General features: G+C 36.0%; 2 protein-coding genes across 3 annotated transcripts in view; one reads left to right on the top strand and one right to left on the bottom strand.

The window, feature by feature from the left end:
* Positions 1-14,475, bottom strand: part of RTN1 (reticulon 1) — a 411,168-nt gene that overhangs the window by 350,589 nt on the left and 46,104 nt on the right. The window lies entirely within an intron of this gene.
* Positions 1-14,475, top strand: part of LRRC9 (leucine rich repeat containing 9) — a 112,223-nt gene that overhangs the window by 79,476 nt on the left and 18,272 nt on the right. Inside the window, exons 26-28 of the mRNA XM_067734490.1 lie at positions 555-694; positions 3,516-3,652; positions 13,548-13,765. Of these exons, the coding sequence (XP_067590591.1) occupies positions 555-694; positions 3,516-3,652; positions 13,548-13,765 (495 nt within the window). The remainder of the gene's footprint in view (positions 1-554; positions 695-3,515; positions 3,653-13,547; positions 13,766-14,475) is intronic.

Genomic DNA, 14,475 nt, shown 5'->3' with positions numbered 1-14,475 from the left:
TGTCATTAAAGAAGAGAAATTAATTTTCTGAAAGTATTTTTTCACCAAGAAAAAATGCATTACTTCCCAAAGTTATTTCAGTTGATCTCAATTTTATGCGATTGTCTTATAAGCAGTGAGTCTTCCTGTCTAATAGGAGATGGGATGGAAGGCTGCCTCTGTAGTGAGTGAAGTTGGAGGATACTGTGGTTCTCAAAGCAGCCTCATCGCCTCCTGTCCTACAGCTTTGAGCCATCTACTAATGCCTTTTAAACTTAGGGAAATAACGATCTCTCCAACTAGAGTTATTTCATCTAAATAAGGCTTGGAGAAGTCAGGAGTACAGATTGAGAAAGTTGAGCAACTTTCTAGGTCTCCATTATTTTGTTTGAAATGGTGTATTTTTCAGCATGTGAGATGATAAAAAACACATTCAAAGCCAAATCCAGACAATTTAGGACATAAAAATTTGTCATTTTTAACACTAATATATTAAATTATGTTGTATAGCCAAAGATATATTTACAGCATCATTCCTATGTTAATATCTGATTAATAATGGATTCCTTCTGTAGGTCTTATGCCTCAACTATAATCATATTGAATCAATCATGCCCCGACTAAAGCCTCAGACTCACTTGACCAATAGACAACTACTCTACCAGAAAGTGCCTTCAAGTGGCTATGGGCAGCAAGGAACTTCAAAAATAAACAGGTATTATTCTTTTTTTTTACAACTATAAATAATTTTGGTTGGGAATTTAAAAAGCAGTTAGTCACATTAATGACAGCAGTACGTACATTTAGCTTATTTTAATACTTAATTTAATAGCTACATGCCAAAAATAAACTTCACAAATAAAAAGATACCAAAATACTTCTTTGTTATTGTTTTTTCCCAGCCTTCTCCATTTCATACTTATATTGTATGATAAATAAATTTCATTTTATTGCTAAGTAGTATTCCATTATATGACAAGTTGTTTATCTTTTATCATTGATGAACATTTGGGTTGTTTCCAGTTTGAAGCTATTTTGATTAAAGTTGCTATGAAAATTTATACCCCTCCTTTATATTGGAGACTACTCAGATTTGTTTTTTAACAGCTTTACTGAAGTACAGTTTACTTACCATATTCACTCATTTTAAGTGTATAATTTTTACTAAATTTATAGAATTGTGCAATTACTACCTACTGCAGTACAGTTTTAGAACATTTCCATCACACAACAGAGAGATGCCTTGTGTCTATTTGGAGTCAATTCCCTTTTGCACCTCTAGGTCCAAGATACCACTAATCTACTTTCTAGAGAGTTATGTTTTCCAGACATTTTATATAAATGGAATAATATAATATGTGGTCTTTTGCATTTGACTTCTTACACTTAGCATAATGTTTTTGAGATTCATCCATGTTATAGCATCTATTAGTTCATTCTTTTTTTATTGCTGAATATGTTGGGCATTCCATTGTCTGGATATATTCCACATCATGTTTATCTATTCACCAGTTGATAGACATTTGGACTGATCCCACTTTGGGGTTGGTATGAATAATGATGCTATAAAGATTTGTGTAGAAGTATTTGTATGTGCTCATGTTCACATTTCTCTTGAGTAGACACCTAAGAGTGAAATTCCTGAGTCGTATGGTAATTTAATGTTTAACTTTTTAAGAAACTGCCACACTGTTTTCCAAAGTGGTTGCACCACTTTACATTACCAAAAATTTTTGAAGGTTCTAATTTCCCCACATCCACACCAACACTTGTTGTCTGTGTTTTTGATTACAGCCATTCTAGTGGAGTTAAAGAAGTACCTTATTGTGGTTTTAATTTGCTTTTTTTTTTTTTTTTTTTGCGGTATGCGGGTCTCTCACTGTTGTGGCCTCTCCCGTTGCGGAGCACAGGCTCCGGACACGCAGGCTTAGCGGCCATGGCTCACGGGCCCAGCCGCTCCGCGGCATGTGGGATGCTCCCGGACCAGGGCACGAACCCGTGTCCCCTGCATCGGCAGGCCGACTCTCAACCACTGCGCCACCAGGGAAGCCCCCATTAGCCATTATTATATCTTATTTGTGACTGTTTAAATCTTTTGCTTATTTTTCAATTATGTTGTTTGGTTTTTTATTACTGAGTTCTTTAAATATTCTGGATACAAGCCCTTTATCAAATAAATGATTTACAAGTATTTTCTCTCAATGTGTGGCTTGTCTTTTTATTTTCTTAAACAGTGTCTTTTAAAAGAATTTTAATTTTGATAAAGTCCAATTTATCAACTTTTTCTTTTACAGATTATGATTTTGTTGTTGTACCTAAGAACTCTTTGCCTAACCTAAGTTCACAAAGATTTTCTCATATGTTTTCTTCAAAAAAATTTTTTTCCTCTTACATTTAGGACTATGATCCATTTTGAGCTTATTTTTGTACACGTTGTGAGGTAAAATGTGAGGACTAAATCCATCTTTTTGCACATGTATATTCATTTGTCCCAGCACCATTTGTTTAATATACTATCCTTTCCCCCACTGAGTTGCCTTGGTACCTTTGTTGAAAAGCAATTGACCATAAATATAAAAGTTTGTTTCTGGACTCTTAATTCTATTCCATTGATCTAGGTGTCTGTCCTTTTGCCAGTTCCAGACTGGTTTGATTACTGCAGCTTTATAAGTTTTGAAATCAGGACATGTAAGCCCTCCAACCTTGTTCCTTTAAAGATTGTTTTGGATATTCTGGGTTATTTGCATTTCCTTATAACTGTTATGATGAGATGGTTATTTTCTGGAGAAAAAAAGAAGAAAGAAAACCTGCTGGACTTTAGATAGAGATTGCATTGAATCTATTGATCAATTTTGGGACAACTACCATCTTAGTAGTAATAGTGAGTCTTCTAATCTGTGAACACAGAATATTTCTCCATTTATTTAGATCTTTAATTTATCTCAGCAATGTTTTGTAATCTTCTGTGTATACATTTTGTACTCCTTTTGTTAATTTTTTGTGAAGCATTTTATCCTTCTTTATACTATTGTGAATAGAAGTCTTAATTTCATTCTCAGTTTATTGAAGATGTATAGAAATTCAGTTGATTTTTGTATATTAATCTTTTACCCTGTAATCTTGCTGAACTCATTTATTGGTGCAATAATAGTTTTTTGGTGGATTCCTAAGGATTTTCTAAATATAAGATCCTGTCATCTGAGAATAAGGACAGTTTTACTAATTCCTTTCCAATCTGAATACATTTGTTTTTTTCTTTTTCTTGCCTGATTGCACTGGCTCTTGCTTTTTATTTCAAGTAACTCTTTCTGTATTTCTTTGTTCTTTAGCATATAAAACTGTTTTTAAAGAAGAAAATGTGATTATTATATAAATTATGAAGACAGAATATTATAGTTTGATTTATTACTAAATTCATTCTTTTTCTTTTTAAACTTCAATTTATAGTAAATACATACCAAACTGTCTTTTCATGTTTATACAAACAGCTGGTTTGAAATTAAGTTTATGGGCTCAAACTTACATGTGTGTTTCAGAGATACAATGAGCAGTGAAAATTTGCCTCCAATAATGCACAGTTTAGAAGTTCTTCATTTGGGCTACAACGGAATTTGTAATCTCATTCAGCTACAGCTTAACAGACTAAGAAATTTAAAATTCCTCTTTCTTCAGGGTGAGTAGCAACACTATTCATGTATACGTCTTTATTATTAAAAACTGATTTGATTATCATCCTGTTTTGAAAGCAAATATAAGCATCAACATTAAAACAGATTCATTGACAAAAATATTTCAGTAATCACTAATGGGTTTATCTTGGGTTATTTATATAAATAATGTAAATGTGATATTCTAGAGCTACAGAATATTGCATTCTAGCTCTGACACCAAAACACATGGCATTTTCTATGCAGCATGAATGACATAATGGGGCTAGAGTGGTCTCAGTGGAAAGGGTGAGTCCAAAATGCAGTTTAAAAGAAGTAAATATTAGTACTTAATGACTAGATATACAAGGAAAGAAAAATAGTTCAAGATGTTTGCATGCTTTTATTAAGAGATTGGGCAAAATGAGGTACTAAAGCTAGGGAAAGATTAGTTAGTGTTGTGACAACTTTCAGACATGAAAATGGAAACTTTTTCAAGTTGTAGTACTGCACCACAGGTCAGAACTGGAGATGTATATTTTAGAATTATCCCAGTGGAGGTAACAGATAAAGTCATAGCATATGTGCTTACTTAGGAAATAAGTATAGAGAAAGAATGAAAAGCCAAAAAGGGATGTGGAGACAAACCCACTACCTCTCAGCAATTCCCTTCCACACCCCACACCCAGTATTAAGAAGGGTGGAATAAGCACCAGCAAAGGAGACATTCACCAAATTTTGAAAGAAAACCAAGAAATACAAACTCTAAATGTCAGGAGAAAAGAGGGTGATTGACCTAAAGTCAAATGATAAAAAGAATGAGGCCTATGAAAAACATACTGGATGTACACAATTGGATTCAACAAAAAAGGAGACCATTAGTAACCTTCAGAGTATCAGATTTGGAAGTGTGGGAAGAGCAAAAGCCAAAGTGAAAACAATATAGAGGGAAGTGGTTGGATAGGCAGTAAAGACAACAAACAGAGGTTGGATGCTCAAGGAACTTGTCCCTGAAAAGAAGGTAAGAGATCAGAAGGTAGCTAGTGAAATTATAAGCATATTTTAAAGGTTTGTAAAGAGGTGAGTTAGGTTAAAGATACTGAACAGGAGGAGATAATTCTAAGGTCAGTCTAAAGAGAGAAGAGGGCAAAAGTTGTAGAGGAGTACACAAATGTAGGCAGTGATAAGATGACGCCATGCCATGGTCTACCAGAGAGTTAATGAACTTACATTTCACATATTGTGTTAAGTTTGCAAGATGGTGGGAAAGGTACAGTCTTTAGGGAAAGGGCAGGGTGGGGCTGTAGGGAAGCAAGTTAGAATCTTAAGGGTTAAGGGTCAAATTTATCTAAAATATAACTATCTAGTTAAATAAGTGGGAATTGGGAGACCATCAAGATGGCGGAGGAGTAGGATGTGGAGATCACCTTCCTCTTCACAAATACATCAAAAATACATCTGCATGTGGAACACTCCTACAGAACACCTACTGAACGTTGGCAGAAGACCTCAGACTTCCCAAGGGCAAGAAATCCCTATGTATCTGGGTGGAACAAAAGAAAAAAGTAAAAACAGAGACAAAAGAATAGGGACGGGACTTCCACATCTGGGAGGGAGCTGTGAAGGAGGAAAAGTTTCCACACAATAGGAAGCCCCTTCACTGGTGGAGACGGTAAATTGTAGACTTCAGGTTGGCTGTCTGAGACTGACTTGTTTCTGATTTTTATGCTTAGTATAGTTTTTAGCACTTGTTATCATTGGTGGATTTGTTTATTGGTTTGGTTGCTCTCTTCTTTTTTTAATTACTTTTTAATTTTTTAATTTTAATAATTTTTAAAAAGTTTTTAAATTTTAATTTAATTTAATTTTTTCTTTCTTTTTTTCTCCCTTTTCTTCTGAGCCATGTGGCTGACAGGGTCTTGATGCTCCAGCCTGATATCAGGCCTGAGCGTCTGTGGTGGGAGAGCTGAGTTAAGGACATTGGCCCACCATAGACCTCCCAGCCCCAAGTAATAACAATTGGCAAGAGCTCTCCCAGAGATCTCTGTCTCAACACTAAGACCTAGCGCCACCCAATGGCTAGCAAGCTCCAGTGCTGGACACCCCATGCCAAAGCAAGACAGGAACACAATCCCACAGATTAGCAGAGAGGCTACCTAAAATCATACTGAATGCACAGACACCCCAAAAACACACCACTGGATGCAGCCCTGCCCACCAGAAAGAAAAGAGCCAGCCCAACCCACCAGAACCCAGGCACCAGTGCCCTCCACCAGGAAGCCTACACAAGCCACTGAACCAACCTTACCCACAGGGGGCAGACACCAAAAACAACAGGAATTACAAACCTGCATCCTGTGAAAAGGAGACCCTAAACACAGAGTTAATCTAAATGGAAAGATAGAAATTTGTCTGTCGGATAAGTGACCTGGAAGATAAGAACGGATAAGTGACCTGGAAGATAAAATAGTGGAAATAACTACCACAGAGCAGAATAAACAAAAAAGAATGAGAAGAATTGAGGACAGTCTCAGAGACCTCAGGGAAAACATTAAATGCACCAACATTCGAATTATAGGGGTCCCAGAAGAAGAGAAAAAAGGGTCTGAGAAAATATTTGAAGAGATTATAGTTGAAGACTTCCCTAACATGGGAAAGGAAATAGTCAATCAAGTCCAGGAATTGCAGAGAGTCCCATACAGGATAAATCCAAGGGGAAACACACCAAGACACATATTAATCAAACTATCAAAAATTAAATACAAATAAAAAATATTAAAGGCAGCATGGGAAAAACAACAAATAACATACAAGGGAATCCCCATAAGGTTAACAGCTGATCTTTCAGCAGAAACTATGCAAGCCAGAAGGGACATGTTTAAAGTGATGAAAGGGAAAAACCTACAACCAAGATTACTCTACCCAGCAAGGATCTCATTCAGATTCAATGGAGAAATTAAAACCTTTACAGACAAGCAAAAGTGAAGAGAATTCAGCACTAACAAACCAGCTTTACAACAAATGCCTAAGGAACTTCTATAGGCAGGAGACACAAGAGAAGGAAAAGACCTACAGTAACAAACCCAAAACAATTAAGCAAATGGGAGTAGGAACATACATACTGAGAATAATCTTAAATGTAAATGGATTGAATGCTCCAACCAAAAGACGTAGACTGGCTGAATGGATACAAAAACAAGACCCATATATATGCTGTCTACAAGACACCCACTTCAGACCTAGGGACACATACAGACTGAAAGTGAGGGGATGGAAAAAGATATTCCATGCAAATGGAAATCAAAAGAAAGCTGGAGTAGCAATTCTCATATCTGACAAAATAGACTTTAAAATAAAGACTATTACAAGAGACAAGGACACTACATAATGATCTAAGGATCAATCCAACAAGAAGATATAACAATTGTAAATATTTATGCACCCAATATAGGAGCACCTCAATACATAAGGCAAATGCTAACAGCCATAAAAGGGGCCATCAACAGTAACAAAATCATAGTAGGGGACTTTAACACCCCACTTTCACCAATGGACAGATCATCCAAAATGAAAATAAATACGGAAACACAAGCTTTAAATGACACATTAGACAAGATGGACTTAATTGATATTTATAGGACATTCCATCCAAAAATGACAGAATACAATTTCTTCTCAAGTGCTTATGGAACATCCTCCAGGATAGATCATATCTTGGGCCACAAATCAAGCCTTGGTAAATTTAAGAAAATTGAAATCGTATCAAGTATCTTCTCCACCACAACGCTATGAGACTAGATATCAATTACAGGAAAGAAAATGTAAAAAATACAAACACATGGAGGCTAAACAATACACTACCAAATAATGAAGAGATCACTGAAGAAATCAAAGAGGAAATCAAAAAATACCTAGAAACAAATGACAATGAAAACACAACAACCCAAAACCTATGGGATGCATCAAAAGCAGGTCTAAGAGGGAAGTTTATAGCAATACAATCCTACATCAAGAAACAAGAAAAATCTCAAATAAACAATCTAATCTTACACCTAAAGCAATTAGAGGAAGAAGAACAAAAAAACCCCAAAGTTAGCAGAAGGAAAGAAATCATAAAGATAAGGTCAGAAATGAATGAAAAAGAAGTGAAGGACACAATAGCAAAGATCAATAAAACTAAAAGTTGGTTCTTTTAGAAGATAAACTGAATTGATAAGCCATTAGCCAGACTCTTCAAGAAAAAAAGAAGACTCAAATCAACAGAATTAGAAATGAAAAAGGAGAAGTAACAACTGACACTGCAGAAATCAAAGAATCATGAGGGATTACTACACGGAACTGTATGCCAAAAAAATGGACAACCTGGAAGAAAGGGACAAATTCTTAGAAAAGCACAACCTTCTGAGACTGAACCAGGAAGAAATAGAAAATATAAGCAGACCAACCACAAGCACTGAAATTGAAACTGTGATTAAAAATCTTCCAACAAACATAAAGCCCAGGACCAGACTGCTTCACAGGTGAATTCTATCAAACATTTAGAGAAGAGCTAACACCTATCCTTCTCAAACTCTTCCAAAATATAGCAGAGGGAGGAATGCTCCCAAACTCATTCTACAAGGTCACCATCACCCTGATGCCAAAATCAGACAAAGATGGCACAAAAAAGAAAACTAAAGACCAATATCACTCATGAACATAGATGCAAAAATCCTCAACAAAATACTAGCAAACAGAATCCAACAGCACATTAAAAGGATCATACACCATGATCAAGTGGGGGTGTATCCCAGGGATGCAAGGATTCTTCAATATACGCAAATCAATCAATGTGATACCCCATATTAACAAACTGAAGGATAAAAACCATATGATCATCTCCATAGCTGTAGAAAAAGCTTTCAACAAAATTCAACACCCATTTATGATAAAAACTCTCCAGAAAGCAGGCATAGAGGGAACTTACCTCAACATAATAAAGGCCATATATGATAAACCCACAGCCAACATCATCATCAATGGTGAAAAACTGAAACCATTTCCTCTAAAATCAGGAATAAGACAAGGATCCCACTCTCACCACTATTATTCAACATAGTTTTGGAAGTTTTAGCTACAGCAATCAGAGAATAAAAAGAAATAAAAGGAATCCAAATCAGAGAAGAAGAAGTAAAGCTGTCACTGTTTGCAGATGACATGATACTTTACAGAGAGAATCCTAAAGATGCTACCAGAAAACTAGTAAAGCTAATCAGTGAATCTGGTTAAGTAGCAGGATACAAAATTAATGCACAGAAATCTCTTGCATTCCTATACACTAATGTTGAAAAATATGAAAGAGAAATTAAGGAAACACTCCCATTTACCACTGCAACAAAAAGAATAAAATGCCTAGGAATAAACCTACCTAAGGAGACAAAAGACCTGTATGCAGAAAAGTATAAGACACTGATGAAAGGTATTAAAGATGATACCAACAGGTGGAGAGATATACCATGTTTTGAATTGGAAGAATCAACATTGTGAAAATGACTATACTACCCAAAGCTATTTACAGATTCATTGCAATCCCTATCAAACTACCAAGGGCATTTTTCACAGTACTAGAACAAAAAATTTCACAATTTGTGTGGAAAGACCCCAAATAGCCAAAGCAATCTTGAAAAAGAAAAATGGAGCTCCCTGACTTCAGCCTATACTGTAGATTTTTTGATGATGTCCATACACTACCAAATGTAAAATAACTAGCTAGTGTCTAGCCTTACATTTAGGTCTCTAATCCATTTTGATTTTATTTTTGTGTATGGTGTTAGGAAGTGTTCTAATTTCATTCTTTTACTTATAGCTGTCCAGTTTTCCCAGCACCACTTACTGAACAGGCTGTTTTTTCTCCATTCTTTATTCTTGCCTCCTTTTTCAAAGATAAGGTGACCATATGTGCATGGGTTTATCTCTGGGCTAGTGGAGCTCCCTGACTTCAGCCTATACTGTAGATTTTTTGATGATGTCCATACACTACCAAATGTAAAATAACTAGCTAGTGGGAAGCAGCTGCATCGCACAGGGTGATCAGCTTGGTGCTTTGTGACCACCTAGAGGGTGGGAGGGAGGTGCAAGAGGGAGGGGATATGGGGATATATGTATATATATATCTGATTCACTTTGTTGTACAGCAGCAACTTATACTCCAATAAAGATATTAAAGAAAAATGAACTGTTAAGAAGGGAAATAAATAATATCTCATAAGTAAAAATATTTTTTTAATTTAGAAGTAAATAAGTGAGAGTTTTCTAACAATGGCAAATTCTACTAGTTAAATATAAGATCCCTGAAATCACATTTAGCACTGTTGTTTTGGAGTTTTCTTTCTTAAATATGTTTAGTGAACATTCTAAAATGAAAAATAGCCAAAAATATGCTACTGTAGACATTATTCAGCACTTAAAGCTATGTCACGTGATTTTTATAACACTGGACTTTATTAAAAGTGACCGTCCAAATACATGATTTCATGAAAGTAATATATTAACACAACTGAGTCATTTTTCTCAGTCTGACTTGAATAGTCTTTTTTTCATTCTTAAGTAAGGCAGTGGTAATGTTTCAAAGTCTGTGATTTAATTCCGTGAGCAATTTTATTGAAGGTTATGATGTTATCAGTTTCTCTAAGGAATAAAACAAAATAAGGTAACTTTCTCATATTTCATCAATTATGAGACACCCACTTTTTATATTTTAACATGTCTTGAAATCAGGTTGTATCTTAATTGATGGCATAACATAGTTTACCTAGCCATGTTTTTTTTCCTTAGTATACATAAAATATTGACCTATCTTAACAATCGTTGGCATCTTAAGTTCGACTAAATATGTTAAATTACAAAGAGAAGAATTCCAAGAAAGTAGGATCACATGTTCAGTAGTATATTAGTTTGCTAGGACTGCCATAACAAAGTACCACAGCCTGGGTGGCTTAAACAAAAATTTATTTCCTCACAGTTCTGGAGGCCAGAAGTCCAAGATCAAGATATCAGCAGGGTTGGTCACTTCTGAGGGCCTCTCTTCTTGGCTTATAATTGTATTCTGTGTCTTCACATGGTCTTCCCTCTGTGTCCTAATCTCCTCTTCACATAAGGACACCAGTGATATTGGATTAGTGATCATCCAATGACCTCATTTAACGTTAGTTACCTCTTTAAAGACCGAAATACAGCCATGTTCTGAGGGGCTAGGGGTTAAGACTTCCACATATTAATTGGGGGGGGACACAATTCAGTCCAGTAACAAAGAGGATAAATAGTGGATGAAAGAATGGCACAGAAGCAGCATTGTAAAAGGTCTAGGGTAGGCCTGGTGTTGCCACTTTTATGTCATTGAGCAAGACAGTTTCTCTGACCCTCAGTTTTCTGATCACTAAAAAAGGATAGGCTTCCCTGGTGGCGCAGTGGTTGAGAGTCCGCCTGCCGATGCTAGGGGACACGGGTTCGTGCCCCGGTCCGGGAAGATCCCACATGCCGCGGAGCGGCTAGGCCCATAAGCCATGGCCGCTGAGCCTGTGCGTCCGGAGCCTGTGCTCCGCAACAGGAGAGGCCACAACAGTGAGAGGCCCGAATACAGCAAAAAAAAAAGAAAAAAGGATAAAATTTTCCCTGTCCTATTTTAAGAATCGAATAGAAAACACACATAAAAGCATTTGGTCAACTCAAAGTTTCTCTTCTTATATAAGTTATCATTCATACTTATAAAACTATTGATTGCTACAGCTGAGAGAAATCATAGGTTATAATGAAAGGATTGAGGTTTTAATTAACGTAATAAATTCTTAATTTTTTAATGTAGTTGCAGTGCAAAAATATGTTGAGAAAGAAAGAACAGCATAATTAAGGTATATTCTTCCAACCTAACATTACAACAAATTAGTTTATTTTAATAATTAGATATACCTATTTGAATACCTATTAGAATAATAATTAGAATAACCCAGTATACTCAGGAAGTGTATCTTTTTTTTTTGCTTTTCTAACTACTTCCTGGTGCATTTTGGTCTTTCTTTTTAAGTTGTTTTTGTTTGTTTTTAAAATTAAATTATAGTTGATTTACAATGCTGTGTTAGTTTCTGGTGTACATCAAAGTGATTCAGTTATACATATATATAGTCTTTTTCATATTCTTTTCCATTATGACTTATTATAGGATATTGAATATAGTTCCCTGTGCTACACAGTAGGCTCTTGTTGTTTATCCATTCTATATATAATAGTTTGCATCTGCTAGTCCCAAACTCCAGTACATATTTCCCCCACCACCTCTCCCTCTTGGCAACCACAAGTCTGTTCTCTGTCTGTAAGTCTGTTTCTGTTTTGTGGATGGGTTCATTTGTGTCATATTTTAGATTCCACATTGAAGTGATATCATATGGTATTTGTCTTTCTCTTTCTGACTTAATTCGGTTAGTATGATAATCTCTAGGTCCATACGTGTAGCTGCAAATGGCATTATCTCATTCTTTTTTATGGCTGAGTAACATTCCATTGTATCTATGTACCATATCTTCTTTATCCATTTATCTGTTGATGGATATTTAGGTTGCTTCCATGTCTTGGATATTGTAAATAGTGCTGCAGTGAACATTGGGGTGCATGCATCTTTTTGAATTGCTGGATCATATGGCAACTCTATTTTTAGTTTTTTCAGCCACCTCCATATTGTTTTGCATAGTGGCTGCACCAATTTACATTCCCACCAACAGTGTAGGAGGGTTCCCTTTTCTCCACAACCTCTCCAGCATCCCACCCCCCTAGATGGTCACAAAGCACCAAGCTGATCTCCCTGTGCTATGCGGCTGCTTCCCACTAGCTATCTATTTTACATTTGGTAGTGTATATATGTCCATGCCACTCTCTCACTTCATCCCAGCTTACCCTTTCCCCTCCCCAAGTCGTTAAGTCCACTCTTTACGTCTGCGTCTTTATTCCTGTCCTGCCCCTAGGTTCTTCAGAACCATTTTTTTAAAATTTAGATTCCATATATATGTGTGAGCGTACGGTATTTGTTTTTCTCTTTCTGACTTACTTCACTCTGTATGACAGATTCTAGGTCCATCCACCACACTACAAATAACTCAGTTTCGTTTCTTTTTATGGCTAATATTCCATTGTACATAGGTGCCACATCTTCTTTATCCATTCATCTGATGGGAATGTAAATTGATACAGCCACTATGGAGAACAGTATGGAGATTCCTTGAAAAACTAAAAATAGAACTACCATATGACCCAGCAGTCCCACTACTGGGCATATACCCTGAGAAAACCATAACTCAAAAAGAGTCATGTACCACAATGTTCATTGCAGCACTATTTACAATAGCCAGGACATGGAAGCAACCTAAGTGTCTATAGACTTTTTAATGACGGCCATTCTGACCAGTGTGAGGTGGTACCTCATTGTAGTTTTGATTTGCATTTCTCTAATAATTAGCAATGTTGAGCATCTTTTCATATACTTCAGCCATCTGTATGTCTTCTTTGGAGAAATGTCTATTTAGGTCCTCTGCCCATTTTTTGATTAGGTTGTTTTTTTGTTATTGAGCTGTATGAGCTAGGAAGCATATCTTCTGCAGCACTTTTATACATCTACTTTTATCAGTATCAACTATTTTAGCACTTAACTGTTGAACAGACAGATTGGGTCAATTCAGTACATTTTGTGCATCATATCTTAAAGGAAAAATTTTGCCAAATATTATTTGATGATGATGCTACCTTCCTATAAATTACATTTCTGTTTCTCCTTGGAAATATGTTCTTTTTAATACTTCACTTCTTAAAGAATCATTTGATAAAAAAATATTTAAATGAAGATAGATAACTTTTATTCAGTTTGGGCTCACTTAACATATCATGAATTATCTTTTTCAGGGAATGAAATCAGTCAAGTTGAAGGGCTTGACAACTTAGAATTCCTTCAGGAATTGGTAGTGGACCATAACCGCATCAGAGCCTTTAATGATAGTGCCTTTGCCAAACCAAGCTCTCTGTTGGCACTTCACCTAGAGGAAAACAGACTACGAGAGCTGAGCAAATTACAACCTTTGGTAAAACTAGAGAAACTCTTCCTAGGATATAATAAAATCCAGGTAACATTATTTATGAGATTTAAAAGACTTAACTCCTTTGAATATAAAGCTTCCAAGCACACCAATGAAAATTTTGCTAGTGTGTTATTTATCATTTATATGACATGTAAATACTCTGGGATGCAGAAATGCTCACCTTGCTGCTAGACTTATAAACCCAACCAACCCACATGCATCTACCTGCAGATCCTCTAAGAGATATTTTTTGTTCCTGACTTCTCTTGGTCCAAGCTATTTGTGCATCTCAATCCTAGACTCCCTCTGCCCCTTTAAACTTAACATACATACTTGTTCTACCTGACATTTGAATCAACTCCTGATAATGGACTTCGACTTGGCTTTAATAATCCATCTTTCCCCACTCAAGGCTTCCTAAGCTAGCATCCTGCATTTGTTTCACCTGCTCATAATTCAGCCTGTTTCCATTAGGCCACTGCCCCAACTGAGCCTGCCCAAACTCTCTTCTGAGATAGTATGCAGATAAGAGGGTTGAAGGTATTTCTCCTAACATTTCTCTCAGTGTTTTGCTGATGATCAGTTAGCCCTCCTTTTGCCAATTTTGATATTTCTGCCCATACCTCTAAGACAATCTTGAAGACAAACTGAACTGTATACTGCCCTGCAAGGGCAGGGACCATGTCTTTCTTGCCCACATTTGTATTAGTATATAGAAAAGCATCTGGTACATAGTAGATACATGATCAATACTT

Source organism: Pseudorca crassidens, chromosome 1 (genome assembly GCF_039906515.1).
Source record: "Pseudorca crassidens isolate mPseCra1 chromosome 1, mPseCra1.hap1, whole genome shotgun sequence".
In the NCBI taxonomy this organism is placed as follows: Eukaryota; Metazoa; Chordata; class Mammalia; order Artiodactyla; family Delphinidae; genus Pseudorca; species Pseudorca crassidens.
Note: the sequence above shows the minus strand (reverse complement) of the source record. Positions and strands in the feature narration are given on the sequence as shown.